The sequence below is a fragment of the Myxocyprinus asiaticus genome, chromosome 41 (assembly GCF_019703515.2).
Source record: "Myxocyprinus asiaticus isolate MX2 ecotype Aquarium Trade chromosome 41, UBuf_Myxa_2, whole genome shotgun sequence".
In the NCBI taxonomy this organism is placed as follows: domain Eukaryota; kingdom Metazoa; phylum Chordata; class Actinopteri; order Cypriniformes; family Catostomidae; genus Myxocyprinus; species Myxocyprinus asiaticus.
The window spans coordinates 20,684,115-20,700,875 of NC_059384.1; the positions used below are offsets into that span (position 1 = coordinate 20,684,115).

General features: G+C 35.8%; 1 protein-coding gene across 1 annotated transcript in view; it reads right to left on the reverse strand.

Annotated features, from left to right (window-relative positions):
• Positions 1–16,761, reverse strand: part of LOC127432204 (docking protein 6-like) — a 102,214-nt gene that overhangs the window by 60,166 nt on the left and 25,287 nt on the right. Inside the window, exon 2 of the mRNA XM_051683097.1 lies at positions 9,252–9,359. Coding sequence (XP_051539057.1) covers positions 9,252–9,359 — 108 coding nt within the window. The remainder of the gene's footprint in view (positions 1–9,251; positions 9,360–16,761) is intronic.

Here is a 16,761-nt window from a genome sequence, read left to right on the forward strand (position 1 = left end):
ACTCTGTCCCCCAGACTCTGAATTAATAAGGAGTAATACACTGATGCCTCATGGCCCTTTCCAAAAGCAGAAATCACCTCTCCTAGAGTATCTGCTGCTTTAGGGGGGTGTATGGTATTCCCAAAAATAGTACAGAGCAAATGGTGTAACTGAAGATACCTAAAAAACTGAGATCTGGGGATCCCAAAATATTGAACCAAATTTTCAAAGGATCTCATCACACCGCTCTCATAAAGATCACAGAGTGAATTAACCTCCCTCGCAATCCACTCTGACCAACAAAAAGGGGACTTATTAATGCATATTTTGGGGTTTAGCCATAGGCTCGAGGCAACATTTTGATAAATATCTGAATTAAACACTCTGGCCACTTTTGTCCATACTGAGTGCAAATGTGAAATAACGGGGTGTGATCTAACTTCTCTATTTAGTTTGATGGAAAGGCTTTGCAATGGCAAAATAGGGGCAAGAAGTTCTTGTTCAATGCAGAACCAGGGAGGGGCTCTTTCAGGTGGAAGACCGAATGCATAATAATAAAACAAAATCTTGGGTAGGACTAGCCCACCTTTGTCAATCGGCCTATGTAACTTATTGAAATGTAGTCTGGGGCGCTTACCACTCCAAATGAAAGACTTCGCTATGCTCTCAAATTGCTTGAAATAAGAGAGGGGGACATCTACCGGGAGAGACTGTAGCAAGTAGTTAAATTTTGGAATACAGTTCATTTTAATAACATTAACCTTCCCAATCATCGATAAATGTAATGAAGCACACCTGTCTATATCGCTCGAAAACCTTTTTATTAAAGGGTCAAAATTAACTCTGACTAAATCAAGTTTGTTGGGAATAAAATGCCCAAATACTTAATGCCCTGTTTGGGCCACTGGAAGGCACCTGGCTGGAAGGCCGTTACTGGACAGTACGCTGTCAAAGCCAAAGCTTCAGATTTAGACCAGTTGACTTTGTATCCTGAGAATTTGGAAAAGGAGTGAATAATTCTGTGGAGGCAAGGCATAGATTTAGTAGGGTCAGAGATGAATAATAAAATATAATCTGCATAAAGCAGAAGCTAATGTGCCACACCTCCCACCGTCACCCCTGGAAAATCATCCTCCTTTCTTATCGTGGCTGCTAATGGTTCCAGGGCAAGACAGAACAATAATGGGGAAAGAGGGCAACCCTGACGGGTGCCCCTATCCAGAGTAAAATAATCTGAAATTAATCCATTTGTTTGTACCGCTGCTACAGGGTGTCTATAAAGTAACTTGATCCAACCAATAAACATACTCCCAAACCCATACATTTCCAAAATCTTAAAAAGATAATCCCATTCTACCATATCAAAAGCCTTTTCGGCATCAAGTGAGATGGCAGCGACCGGAGATTGTTCATTCACTACTGACCACATGATATTGATGAAACGCCTAATATTATCAGAAGAGTTACGACCCCGAATAAACCCCACCTGATCTATATGTATAAGAGATGTCATAACTTTACTTAATCGGTTAGCTAAAATGTTTACATCTAGCTGGATCAGGGAAATTGGATGGTAACTTTTACACTCGTTTGGATCTTTGTCATTTTTAAGAATCAGACTGATCTGGGTTTGTGTCATGGTTGGCGGAAGCTTCCCATTCTTTAATGAATCAGAATAGATTTCTAACAAAAGTGGAGCCAGTTCTGTAGCATAAGATCTAAATTCAGCAGCAAAACCATCTGGCCCCGGAGCCTTGCCTGTAGGTAAGGACTTAATTACCTCTTCAAGTTCCTCCAGGGTTATCTCAGAATCAAGAGAGTTTTTTTGCTCATTTGTCAGTTTAGGGAGTTCTAATGGTTCCACAAAGTTTCTAATATATTCATCAGTAGACGAAGACGTGGAACTATAAAGATCAAGATAGAATTCTTTAAAAGCATTATTAATATCAATGGCTGAGGTAAATATTTCACCACCAGCAGATTTCACTGAGGGAATGGTAGAAAAAGACTCTCTCTGCTTTATATATCTAGCCAAAAGCTTCCCTGCTTTGTCCCCTGACTCAAAGTATGACTTTTTTATCAGCCTTGCCCTGAACAACCAAAACTCCACTTTCTGCAACAAAATAGTATTATATCTGTATTTCAATAGGGTCAATTCTCTGAGACCATCAGATGACATTCGGCACTTCAGTTCTGCCTCGGCACTTTTAATATTTCCTTCCAACTCCACGAGTTCTCGTGCTTTGGATTTTTTGGTGAATGAGGCATACTGTATGATCCGACCCCTAAGAACAGCCTTAAGTGCCTCCCAAGCCACGCCCACAGAAGATACTGAGGACCAGTTGGTCTCCATATAGACATTGATTTCAGTCTTTAACATTTGTTGGAAATCAGGATTTTGCAAAAGGGATACATTAAAGCAGCAACTCTATGATTTCTTTTTCTCTGTATGTGGCAACACCTCTAAACTCACCAGGGCGTGATCGGAGATTAAAATGTTTCCAATTGAGCAATCAACAACAGATGAAACGAGGGACTTAGATATAAAAAATAAAAAAAAAATCTATTCTAAAGTAAATCTTATGAACTGATGAAAAAAAAAAGTATAATCCCTACCAGATGGGTTCGCCAGATATCTGCAAGACCAAGATTTTTACACATCCTGTGAAGCGTCAGTATTGCTCCAGGGGGCTTACACACTTTTGCTTCACTATGATCAAGGACTGAGTCCATCAGAAGATTAAAGTCTCCTCCCAATATTATGTCATGAGAGGGGCCAGCAGCTTACAACATCCCATCAAGATCTATAAAAAAGCCCTGATCATCAGTGTTAGGTGCGTACATATTAGCCAAAATCAACCTTTGCCCTTGAATTTCTCCTAAAACAACAATGACTCTTCCTAATTTATCTTTAATATGTTTGAGACATTTGAATTGTAGATGCTTATTTATCATTGTAATGACTCCCCTGCTCTTACTTGAACCAGCACTAAAGAAAACATGTCCACCCCATATCTTACCAAATTTTTTAGCTTCCTGCGGGGAGAGATGTGTTTCTTGAAGAAACACAATATCAGATTTCTTACGATTAAGAAAAGTAATAACCTTCCTTCTTTTAATAGGGTGCTTCAACCCATTAACATTCCATGTGGAGAGAGACAACTTATTCATATTAACATTTGACATATTGATATAATAAATTTTTTTTTTAAAAATTGTGTCAAAAACAAGATTACACAGACCACATTCCCCATTAATGCAACAATCAAACCCCAAACTTCCCCCCGAACAAAACAGAAAAAAGAAAAACGTGCGCATTAACCGCGCGCATGACAGCACCAACCGGCATCAATACCTCGAAACTCAAAGAGTCCATGTACACCTACGAGAACCTCCGCGACAACTTTGCCATCGGATTATTCAAGTCCGGTGTTTCTGCACAAATTTTGTGAGGCAAAATTACATAACAGAAAATACTTTGTAAAAGAGACACCAGTCAACAGGCAGAATAACAGAAAAAAACATGTAGATTAATTCACAGAACTGTCTCGAAGGTGTGTTCCTCCACAAAATAAACTCCAGCTGATATAAAGCCGTTCAGTTTCCTTGGACAGACAAACAATTGATCAGTGAGCCGGCTGTTATGAGTGCAGCAGATGAAGTAATCATTCTACTGTCCCTTAAAAATACTCCACAAAAACAAACTCCAGCCAACAGGAGGCATAGGCACAAAGAACGAACAGATTTAACCACAACTGTCCCGAAGTAGTGTAATTCCACAAAACAAGCTTCAGCCGCCAGGTGGAGCCAGCACGAAAAACAAAACTGGCATCCCGGTTCATCGGATGATCAAAAGCCAAACTAACTCAGAAGCCGCGCAAAAAACCCCCCCAAAAAACCCACCATAACTTACTCAGCCCGTCAACTTTATAAAAGACATCCTTTATGTGAGCATGTAGATATTTTGCAGTCATCCATAGTGTCCATTCTCGATCTGGCCAGGAACTTCAGTGTAAAAAATATCTTCCATCAATGCAAGTTTCTTGGAGTCATGCCATAAAACAAACTCCGGCCGCTAGGCGGATCCAGCACAAAAAGAAACAAAAATGGCACCCAGCTTTCTCAGATAATAGTTCCTCAACCACGAGGCTGTCCACTAATATAAGAAACATCAAATGGCTTACTCCAATGTATTTATGAAGGAGAGTGCCTGTTTTGGACATGTAAATACTTTGTGACCATTCTTCGTTTCTATTCTCAGTTTGGCCGGGAACATCAATGCAAAAGTGATCTTCTGTTGGTGTAAGAGTTTCTTGCATTCCCTGAACCGATCGCGTTTCTCTCATCGAATTTGCAAAGTCCAGGAATAAGAAAATATTATGGTTCTTCCAAGAAAGCTTCCTGTTACTCCTCGCCTGGCGCAACACGAGATCTTTATCGGATGATTTCAGAAATTTGGCCAGAATCGATCGGGGCCTGTCTCCCTCAGCAGATCTTCGAGCTCGCTCGATTTCCAGTTTATGGCCTGTTATGTCGAGCAGACTCGGGAAGAGCTCATCCAGGAATTTCACCATATCTCTGCCCTCTTCATGCTCAGGAATTCCAACATTTCGTATGTTATTCCTTCGGCTCATATTTTTGAAATATTCCAGTTTTTCCGAAATTAATTCCAAATCTGTTTTGGACACAGGCGGATTATTCCCTTTCTGATGACTCAAGATAATCGATTCGTCTTTCAACTTCTGTTACTCTTGTAAACAACTCAGAGAATTTTGTTTCCATCGCCATAATCGATCGACGTATTACAACGAGATCCTGCAAGTCAGCAACAACCTTCGTCAGCATCACTGAGATGTTGGACAGTTGAAGCTGAATTTCATCTCCCGATGTGCCATCTAAATTGAGTCCCCGGCTCGCAGTCCCGTCAGAGGCCTCAGCTTGAACACGTAAGTGTCTTTTAATGTCTCCAGAGTCTGAGGATTTTGACTTTTTTGCCATGTTTACCTCAAAGAGCAAGTATGTAACTGGGTGTATCGAATCTCACTGGATTATAACATGAAAATAATTAAAAAAACTAACAAAGTTCGCAGAGCTCGTATCCCACATGTCTGCTTCTCGCATGGTGTCACGTGAACTCAACATTTAGAAAAATTTGGAAAATCTTTCATTTGAAAGTGAACTCTTTAATTTTTGGAATACGTCGTCTTGGACACCTAGGGCGTGGATGCATCATGTAGCAAACAGGAAATCTTTAAAAACACCCTCAGAGCTTAAAGGGTTAAAAAAGTTTAGGATATTGCATTATGAGTAGCAATTTTTTAGCACTAATATTGTAACTAGCACATAACTTAGTTCAAGTTCACCTGTGTATATGTTTTGTTGTCTGTGCAGATATTGCGTTTATGTTGTAGATATGGCCAATTAATCTCATAGGATGCATTTTAGTGAGGTAATTAACCTGTTAGTAAAGTGGTTAATTTTGCTAGTGTTCAACTCTTTTCTGCTCACGCAGCTCAGAAAATCCCCAGCAAAGTCACTATGTTCTAAATTATTTTAATCAGTTCTTCAGAAACAAAAAAAATCAGAGAATGCACAGAATCGGAGGACACAGACACAGACTTTACCACAGCTAGAGCATGTGTAATACAGTGCGCCTGCTATAGCGTCTTTATATTGCAAATACTGATAAGCCAAGCTGTTGCTTTGTACTACATTCACTTGTCTCCCTCATGTCTGATGAGTAATCTTATTAAAAGGCTTGTTAGAGCTGATAAAAGGCACGTTCCCACAATGCAGCAACATCAAACTGTGGTGTCAAGGCCCTAATCTAAAGTCGCATCTATGCTCATTATTCTAGAATGTTCTGCATGTTCTTTGCGTAAGATCATCAGCCATTGCCCTGATAATGAGCCATAATTGGAATATTTTCAAAGGGTTAAGGACAGGAAAAGGATGTAATGCTTGGTATTATTCACACTAAAATAGGAGCTAGCTCCTGTGCAGAGGTAAGTGGAATTGGAAAATAGCCCTTAATGGAATTTACTCTGCAGTGGATGTCATAAACACCTAATTCTCATATTGCATGAAGAAGGGAAAATTTAACTTCTAGAGAAAAAAAAATCCTCTAGAGAAACTATTGAAAAGTTTGGAAACTGCAATGTAATTTGACTGGAGTGAATTTATGTTTTTCAACATCTTTTACTTTAAAGGCTTATGCTGAATTTATTGAAATTAGTTTTGTAGACAGATATAAATTGTGCCTACATCTGAAATTCTTTACAAAAGGAAAAAGTATTTATTAATATTATTATTATTATTGTTCTTTTTTTTTTTTTTTAGGGATGCACCGATACAAGATGGAAAGTAATTAGTTACTGTAATCTAATTGTTTTTTATTTTTATTTTTTGCACAAAAAGTAGTGTAATGCATTATATTTTAATTTCTTGTATTCAGATTACAGTAACTTATTTTCAATGAAAATAATTACTTTTATGTGTTACAAATATTTCTAAACAATATTATTTATTTGTAATACAATTAAAATGTGAATTCATATGTTGATCTGTATGTATTTTTGCGTTTCTGTGACAGCTGAAAGGTGTGCGACACTGAACAAGGAGAAAATAGACATTATTTTGAATTTGTTGAGTGGAAAAACAAAAAAAAATTTGTTTTGTGATAAGTGTTTTAGAAAGTAACTTAAAATTAAAGTAATTAGTAATGTGATTACTTTTTCGATGAAATAATCAGTAAAGCTTTTTAAACAGAGTAGTAGTTAGCAATCTGTAGTGGATTACTGTTTTTTTAGTTAGTTACCCAACACTGTTCATAAATAAACAAAGGAAATGTAATTAGTGGATTCAAAAGCATTTATTTAAATATTGTAGGATTAAAAATTTGTTCATCGTATTATTCATATTATTTATTATACAGTACATGTTGCCTGCCATGCAGAGAGAAAATAAATCAGGCATATACTGAATGCTTGCTCTTGAGTCACTTAAATAATAAATACATAGTTTGTCATACTTTGTGCTGAATAAAAAAAAAATACAAAAAAAAAAAATCAACAAATTAAATATCTACTCACTGGACCAACACAAAATGGGTGTTTTTTTTTAAAAAGCTTAGAAGCTGAACTTTACAATGCAATAAAACCAAATCTAAACAGGTGCTTTTTAATTTGCTAAACTCCATGACATAGGTTCAAAACTGAAGTATAAATCGGCTTTTACTTTTACTCTAAAATGTATGAAAAAATGACACCTGTGGGAAAGAATGTGTATTGTAGCCGTGTTGAGTTGTACAATACTCAGGTGTAGTATTCAACAGTTTGACTGTTGGTGTATATCTGGTAGACTAAACAGGCATCTAACATTCCTAGGGCAATTTAACATTTGTCTCATTAGTAAATGGCTTTCCAAAAACTGTTGTTTTAATAATTCCATAATATTTGTGCTTTAGGAAGCATCTAAGGAAACCCAACCCCACTGTTAGCAATTTCAGATTGGGTGAGGAGGAGGTACTCTATAATGATAAAATCAAATCTTTCATCTCTGTGACTTTCAAAGTCATTGTATTGGTGCCAATATCAGTACAAATACAGGTCTGCCTGGATCTCCACTCCAGGGAGAGCACATCATAACATCATCTGCCATCGCTTCTGCCACAACTCAAGCCATGCACTCACATTCACACCTTTAACCTGAGCTACAGTCAGCTCCAAAAGTATCACACAGTGATCGCTATGAAATGTTTATGACCCCTGCTAACTAAATAATTAGACTCTGCTTTCCTTTCACGGCATGAACCCTTGAGCCAGAACCCTCACTGTCAGAGAAACTTCTCTTGAGGGTCACTGTGCAAATAAATCATGTAGGTAATGAATAGAGTTATCCTTGAGCCTGTAATGAACCGAAGGTGCATGTTAAACAGAATGGACCCAATGCTGTTCTTCATTCAATGAATTCATTCAGTGATTTGTTAGCATGATTAAAAGGAAGTTTTTGAGCAAGATTAGCCTTGCACATGGCTGCATGCATGTTTGAGTACACCGAGGCTGGAATTTTTCTGTTCAAATAAACATGGAAGCTCATTATTGACCAAATAATCTGACAATATTTGTCCATTTTGAAAATATTGGCATTGGCCGCCTGCTGATTAAAAGAAGTATAATCCTGCAAATGGTAATGTTTAAAGTACAATAGCTATCACTGGGTGGTTCCATTGTTTTGGGTACATACCTGTATTTGTACACTTAAGGAGACAAAAAAAAAAAAAAAAAAAAATATATATATATATATATATATATATATATATATATATATATATATATATATATATATATATATATATTTTTTTTTTTTTTTTTTTCTCAAAGGAACAAAACATATAAATGTATCTTTAAATGTACACAATATGCCTTTAGGATACAATTTTACACTCAAAATGAGTTATACATTTTAACTAGAGGTACAGAAAAGGTCCCTCTAATTGTTCTAACCAGTGACGACCATTGTACTTTAAACAGTAAAAATGTTTCTGATAGTGCAACCCTTTTCTGAAACCTGTTATTTATTTTTATTTTTTTCATTTTGAATATTGAATAATTATTATGTAAAATAAGTGTTCATTCATTTCAGAAATTTTGTGGCCACCTTTTTTGATATTATTTAATTGTATTTGTATTTACACTCACTGAGCCCTTTAGTAGGAACACCTATACACCTACTTATTCATGCAATTATCAGTGCAATGCATATATGGGTCAGAAGCTTCGTTAATGTTCACATCAACCATCAGAATAGGGAACAAATGTGATCTCAGTCTGATTGTTGGTGCCAGACGGGCTGGTTTAAGTATTTCTGTAACTGCTGATCTCCTGAGATTTTCACACACAACAGTCTCTAGAGTTTACTTAGAATGGTGCCAAAAACAAAAAACATCCAGTGAGTGGCAGTTTTGTGGACGGAAATGCCTTGTTGATGAGAGAGGTCAATGGAGAATGTCCAGACTGGTTTGAGCTGATAGAAAGGCTATGGTAACTCAGATAATCACTCTGTACAATTTTAGTGAAGTCGAAACTAGAGGCGGATGGGCTACAACGGCAGAAGACCACGTCAGGCACTTTATTAGGACCATAGTGTTCCTAATAAAGTGCTCAGTGAGTGTATATCAGAACTACATTGACAGCCGTCCAACCTCTAGATATCGGTATCTGCACTGGCCATTCAAAAAAAAAAAATCAGTGGATCAATAAAGCAGATGTTACCTTATGAAAGCTTCTGAAGTAGGCAGCTTTTTCATCTGGATATTTCTCTAGTCGTCGAGGTCCTTTACTGGATGCTTTCTTGAATACCAGCCAGCATCTTCTGAAGATCTATAACAGACATATACTTATTTATAACTGCAATTTTAATATTTTGTATTAAAAAAAAACAATTCAAATATAATAAAAACATAACTTTTGAACATAAAAGTGTACACTACAAAAGCACATCATATTTAAGACTAGTCACCTGGCCAGGCATTTAGTGGTAATACAACAAATAACAGCTTGCATACAACATTCTATGGCTGCAACCAAATATTATTTTGATAATCGATTGATCTGTTGATTATTTATTTGATTAATCGATTAATCATATATAAAATACATATTTTATATCCTGTATTTTATTTAAAAAATAAACAATATATTATATAAATATTTATATATAAAATTATAAATGTATGAATTTATGCTATACAGTACTATTATATTACTATACTATACTTTTATATACTATTTATGCATATAGTTAAAAAAATAAATAAACAGTTTTTCCACAGTTTAGAATAAGCAGGGCAATTAAAAAAAAAAAAAATTATAATGAAATTTGTTGTCGGTTATTTTCATTATTAATTTTTACACCACTCCAACATTCCCATACATGTCTGAGGTCCATGTTTAACTTTAAGACTACAAATTGACCTCAGACATGTAGGGGAATGTTGGAGTGGTGCAAAAAGTAATCAATAAAATCGATAATGAAAATAATCATTAAAATCAAGAAAATAAAATAATTGTTTTAATTGCCCTGTTTCTTCTAAACTGTGGAAAATCTGTTTATTTAAAAAAGAAAATGCATAAATAGTATATAATAGTATTGTAATAGTAATATAATAGTACTTTATAGCATAAATTCATACATTTATAATTAAAACCATAAAAACTTTCTCTAGATTTCAGTGCTACTCTCATTTCAGTCTGTGTCCAATTGTCTGAGTCTGCCCCTGTGTACTGTTTAAAGAAATAAAGGCCTAAAATTCTCTCTGGAACATCCCTTCCAGCAACATTGGAGACTTTCATAGATTGAACACTCACATTCCCCAGATAGCATTTCAAGTGAAAAGAGAGGGTGTGAAAGAATGTGGCCAATCTCTATAAAAAAAAGAAAAAAAGAATGAAAATATAAGGAAAAAAAACACACACACAACCTTCATTCCATTTCCCCTGTCCAATACTGGCAAGAAATCGACACACTTTTCCCCCAGGTTCACCCAAAAAGTCTTTTAAAGACTAAATAGTCCTGGCCAATCAATAACCTTGCAGTTTCATAATTAACAAATGAGGTTTGAATGACCTTTTCACAGAGGGGCCTTCCACATCTGTTCAAAATCTCTGATTTATATGCATTATAAAGAGTCATACATTAAAGAATGGAAGAGAACTTTTCTAATGTAGTTGAACATTTTATGACTGATATTTACCAAGGGTTAGCAGTCCACCTGGATTAGTGCCATGGTTTATCATCTACCTTGAAGCCTTTCTTTTAAAAATAAATTCTACTCACCTACAGAACATTTGCTATCGTGACAAGCAGATAAATACCATCAGAGCACACCTAAAAACGTATGACCTATGAACGTGCTATCGAGGTTAGGAGGATTAATTTACAGAAGGGATTCTCCATATCCTGCTGCAGGCAGCCAATATTCATTTGTCGATGTATGTGTATTCCTGACGCTTTACAGCAGGATTCATTTCCATGGGCAAGATTAATTTGTTTACTCTGCTGATGTAGTGCATGGAAAAAGAACAATGCTTAATTTGGCACCATAATTGATGGGTGCATTCCTGTATGCATGCCTGCTTCTCCTGATACCAAATATTTGCTACTGTATGTATGTTGTACCCAAAGGTTATACACAAAAAATGGATACACAGATTTTATCCAAATTGTCAAAAAGAGGAAAATAAGAAATAATGAAACATTGCACACATGCCATCTGTTATCAAACATAGTTTTGTGGATTTGAGATTGTAACAATCGGCAAGCCTGGTATCTTCTCTGCTGTGTGCTAGGGTTCTGGAATTGTAGACTGTTGTGACAGAGAAGGGTTCTTATTCAAACATGTGCCCTCTAACATGGATAAGGCAATTCAATACTTTTCATATGTATCTATGCTGTGCTAAAGCATAAACTATCTATAATCCCTATAATCTCTTTTCATTGATTTTTATTGAGGAATTAAATCTTATTTAGGTCAAGCAAAGCCAGCAAAAAAACCATTTCAAATAAATCACTTCGACCCCATAACATACAATACAGCTGCCTCTTGACCTTCAAATAGAAGCAAACTTTCATAGTCTGAAACAGTGTTTGTTTTTTACGACTTTTGGTTAACCCTTGAGACTTTAGTTAACCCTTTTTACTAAACCTAGATTGAGACCAAGTGATGACAAACATTCATGACCTAGATCGCTTTTATTGAACCGTAATGTAGTGGCTCAAAGGCCAAATGGGAACACCAAGTCTTATCAAATGGCATCTTTACTTGCCAACAGATGTGCATGATAAAACAGAACACAATATCTGATAGGTAAGAAAAATCACAAATGAAATCTCTTTCATATCTCAATTTTTCCTCCTAGACAGCAAGGAAATGGAAAAGGTTAGCAAGCAGAGACTTTTGTTAACATCTCCTGCTTCTTAGATTTTTCTCCTGACAAAACTCCAGTAGTCTCTCTTACTGCTCTAGAGTTTCCGAAGAGATCTCAACAATGTCACACTGCAGACTTCTGCATCTTGGCAAATCTGAGCACAATTCAATTCAGAAATTTCCATTTGAACTCTAATATTAAATAGACCAAATTATCTGGGCTATACCATCCACATGAATTTTGTAGCTCTATACTCTTACTATATGTCAACAACTGACTCATTTGATACTACATTTGTTTCTCCCAAGGAATTTTAGGAGAAACATTTGAGACCAAGTTTATATTTAGTGTAAATGAAACATACATAAGAACTCCATTAAGTCTCCTGATCATTGAGGTTTCCCTCTGTTTAAGCCTATTTCAAAGTTTGACTATGTAGCAAATGCTACACTGTATTATTGTTTTTATTTAGTCATTTTTCTCTTTCTTTTAGTTCCACAAGAATTTGAATAGTCAAACAGGACTTTCCAGAACAAGAACTAAGGCAAGGAATAGAAGCTGTCCCACACCTGGGTCACAAAGCCAGGACACACTCGCAATGTTTCTTGTGATGCCCAACCTGAACTATTCCAAGAGATTCTCTCATTATCAAATCTCAGTTCCCTGTTATATCAAATGCAATGACTAATTATTTTTTGACCAATCAGTGCCTGCCTCACATAATGAGTGGTAATGAAATCAAAAGCAACATGTACAGTAAAGACAAGCAGATTCTAAAAGTGAAAACTTAATTTCATCATTCAACTGACTGATCCAAACAAGATTTGATTAGAGCCAGCAAAAACATTGGATTAAAATCTAAGTAGAAGCCCACAGAATTTTTAAATGGTTAAAATGGGCTGATAAATGCAACTTGAGTGAGTAAATGCTTTATATACAGTAAATGTTAATTCTGACCACATCATTCAGAGCTTTTCATGGTATTATTCCCAAATATCCACAAACCCAAACATACACTACTTTTACCCAATCTTCACTACTGCAACCATGGCCAAAGTCATCACGACTAACTATGACAAAGATGACTATGGCATAAAATGAATTTGCAATCAGCCTCACTCTTTCCCTATCACTAAGTGCAGCTCAATTGGTGGCGGAAGTTACGGGTGGACAGCATCTCTCTGAGCTCCCTGATTGCATACTGAAATTTCAAAGGCTGATTAATGAACAAATCTTCAGTCTCTGGAGTGGATTGCTTAATTATGAATCAGGACACAATGGCCGCTCTGAAGCGTTGAAATTAAATGTAAACACACAAGGACTCTTTACTGAAAACAAAGCCAGGTAAATTTAGCCACTTCATTAAAAACAGACCATAAACAGTGTTTACAAAGAATGCCACAGCGTTTGATATGAAATGATGCAGGGAAACCTTCAATGGAATATGGGGGGAATTCACTAAGACTGAATTGAGGCTGCTGATAGCATTGCTTATTTGCACATGCTGTCGGTGTCGTTTCTTAGCGGCAGTTTATAAAAGGAATTATTCAAATCAGGTAATGCGAAAACAGACCTAAAAAAAATTGCACTGAATGTAATTTTCACAGTGCAATACTGGATTTTGCATGCCAGTTGGAGGATTGTGGAGGATGCAGCAGATTACAGTGATCAGGCTTTACAGTGGCTGTACAGCATCACTCCACTCCAGCACTCCACAGTGATCCAGGCTCCAAAATCAGCCTTTTAAAAAGCCAAAAAAAAAAAAAAAAACATGTCTACATGGCACATCTGGATATACTATATGCCCAATAATTATGCTAATTTCCATCATTTGATGAACTACTTCTGCCATGATCAATAAAAATGTACACAAACATCTCTTTAAGATAATTCTTCTTACCGACTACTTTCAGTGAGCGGTAATAATGTTAGAAGTATAAGGCAAATAGCACTGTGTTGTGTGAAAAAGGCAAATATAATATAATGTAAACCTATTTTACAAGGAAAGGAGGTGTGTTTGGGCTAAAGATAATGACAATAAATTCATTTAAATACTCACACCGCAATGCTATTTCAGCACATTGAGCACTTAGTTAAAATGCAGATTTTTGTATTGAAATAATGTCCGAAAAAAATGGCACAACTTTTCATTGAGTTCACCCCATAATGTTCAATATAGCACTTTAATCCCAACAGATTCTTGCAGAGGATCCTCAGAGGAAAAACAATGTGTTCAATAACTAGCAGGTTGAAACAAGCCATAACGGTGTCTTGTTATGTCTGAATCGTGCAACAGGGCACTATTCATTTACCAAACTGTGAAAATATCCAAATATTTTCATAAAAGCATGAGTGTAAAAATCTGAATTGAAATGAAAGTGTACCGAAGAGCAGAGAGTTCTTTTGATATGAGCTCAAAAGCAAATTAATTGTACCATGACCATCTATCTATGCAGGAATGTCTTCGTTTATGATATTAGCTGATAAAAGACTATGCAGCTCAGTCAGGGAGATGGCTGACCTTTTCATATGCCAGCAAGATGATGTAAACAGTCTGACGTTTCACCTCTCTAATAAAATTTTTGTCTGTTTTGATCCACCAACTACCAGCTGCGAGAGGTGAAGGTTATCTGATTCCTTATAAGACACTGCAATCATACTCACTCTAAACCCAGGCAGGGAGGGCAGAGAAAGAATACTGTATATGTTGCTACAATCTATTTCTCAGACCCAAACAGAGGCTAGATCATAGTGCAGCCAGCACAGGGTCTGAACAGTCTGACACAGTGCTGTGTGACATGAAAACCAATTACATTCTGTTTTTAATTAGAACATTTGCAAAAAAAAAAAAAAAAAAAAAAAAACCCCAAAAAATTCCTTTTTGAGTATGTATTAAATGTATTCAACATATGTATTAAATTCAGAGAATGTAGACCAGAAAATGGCAGAAAATGGGCTCAAAGTAAAAAAATAAAAAAATAAAATAAAAATCTGTTCAATACATCTTTCTGGATTTAAATGTAGATTTATTTTAAGGGCTTTTTGCATATTCAGGTTGTGCAATTCAAAGATTTAGTACATTTGTTTATAAGCATTCAAAAGTCTGAGACCACATTGATAATCTGAGATTAAAATTGAAGTTACATTTTTAAATAAAGTTTTAGGATTTTGGAAAATGTAAAAAAAAAAAGAAACATTTCAGATTCTGTAGTATTTCTAGGTCACTAAACAAGCATGTTTGTGACATTGACCATGTTAACTTCTTTGTGCACTAGGTCAGATATCCTTACATCCCTTGAAGCAAACAAGATACTCTCAGGAAAATCTCAAATCAAAAAGTTTTGCACAAACTTGTGGAGTCCATGTCAGCTCAATTACTTGCTGTCATTAAAGGAAAAGGGGGACATTCCACAGAAATATAGCCTTTATTTTTTCAATTCAACTTTTCACTCAAACTGTAATGCTCATATTATAAAAATGTCATGAAAACAATTAAAAATAATGCAAAATAGAAGCATTTTCATTGGTGTTCCAAGATTCAGGACCCCATTGAACTTAAAGCATATTTTAAGGTCTTCATCGGTCTATCTAGAAAATAACAGTACATTTACTGTACCAATAAAATACAATCACATTTTTAAATGCTATGTGCCTATCAGCTAAGATGAGTCATTTTAACACTTAAAATAAGGGTCAACAGCAGTTTTAGGCACAGGAACACACATTAACATTTATATAATCTCTTTAAACACATATTCAAAAGCAATTTACTGCTGATTGTGTGGAACTGTGAAGAATAAAGTGGCAAGACTGATGAGCAGTGATGTTGTTCGGGAATATCCAGACACGGCGAGTACTAGTTTCCATACAAGACAATAGGCTCCTCTCCACATGATTGCCAAGCTGTTTTGGGACAGAGCTGGAGAGTATGCTATGATTTGATTTGTTATCTGGACGGATGGTCGCTAAGGCCATCATTACTGCAATCATATCCAGACTTCTGTTTGCATTCTGATGATGGTTTTGTCTGAGTTTTCCACTCAGATTAGTGCCAGATTAGATTGGATTCCACTCCCAGTGGCTGCTATGTCACTGCAGGCTGATGCGTCTCAGGTTTAGACGTCACCTTATTTATTAATTTCCTCTGTGACAAAAACCATTCCAGGGAAAGTGAAATTTCTTTCTAGTTAATCATAGATTACACTATCTGGGACATTCCAAATGTAAAGCACACTGCTGTCCCAGTGGCAAGTAATTACAGTAAAACTCCGGCTCATTTCCCATGCACAGACGATCTTTAATAAAATATCCCTGCTGGGCTCCCACCCAAGTCCAGAAATATAATATGGAGTTAATGGCATGGGCCAATGGGATCCATACAATAATAGAGCCACACAATTTCACATACTGTATCAAGAAGTCACATGCCCCCCAACACAGACACCAGTGGCGTGTCATGGACTTCTGGATGTGGATGCTATTTTATCTTGCTATTTTTTATTTTATTTATTTTTTTAGTCCAATGTAAATTCATGTTTCTTTTCCGTGTTAGGTTACACAGTTTCCAGATTAAAGGCTTATGCAACACAATTTACCTTATACTACTACTACAAAAAAAAAAAAAAAAATACTGTAATAGTTTTGTATGTTTATTGCGTATTAACACACTATTTATTAAAACCAAGTCATTAAAGTCTTATCAAGTTTTTTTATACATAACTTCAAAAATAATAACAAAAATTTTACAGTAGCATTCAAATTGTGTATTTTATTATTACAGCTAAATTCAAGTTCAGCTATTATCATTAATAGTAGGGATGTCATAAAATATCGATATATCGATTATTGATTGGCA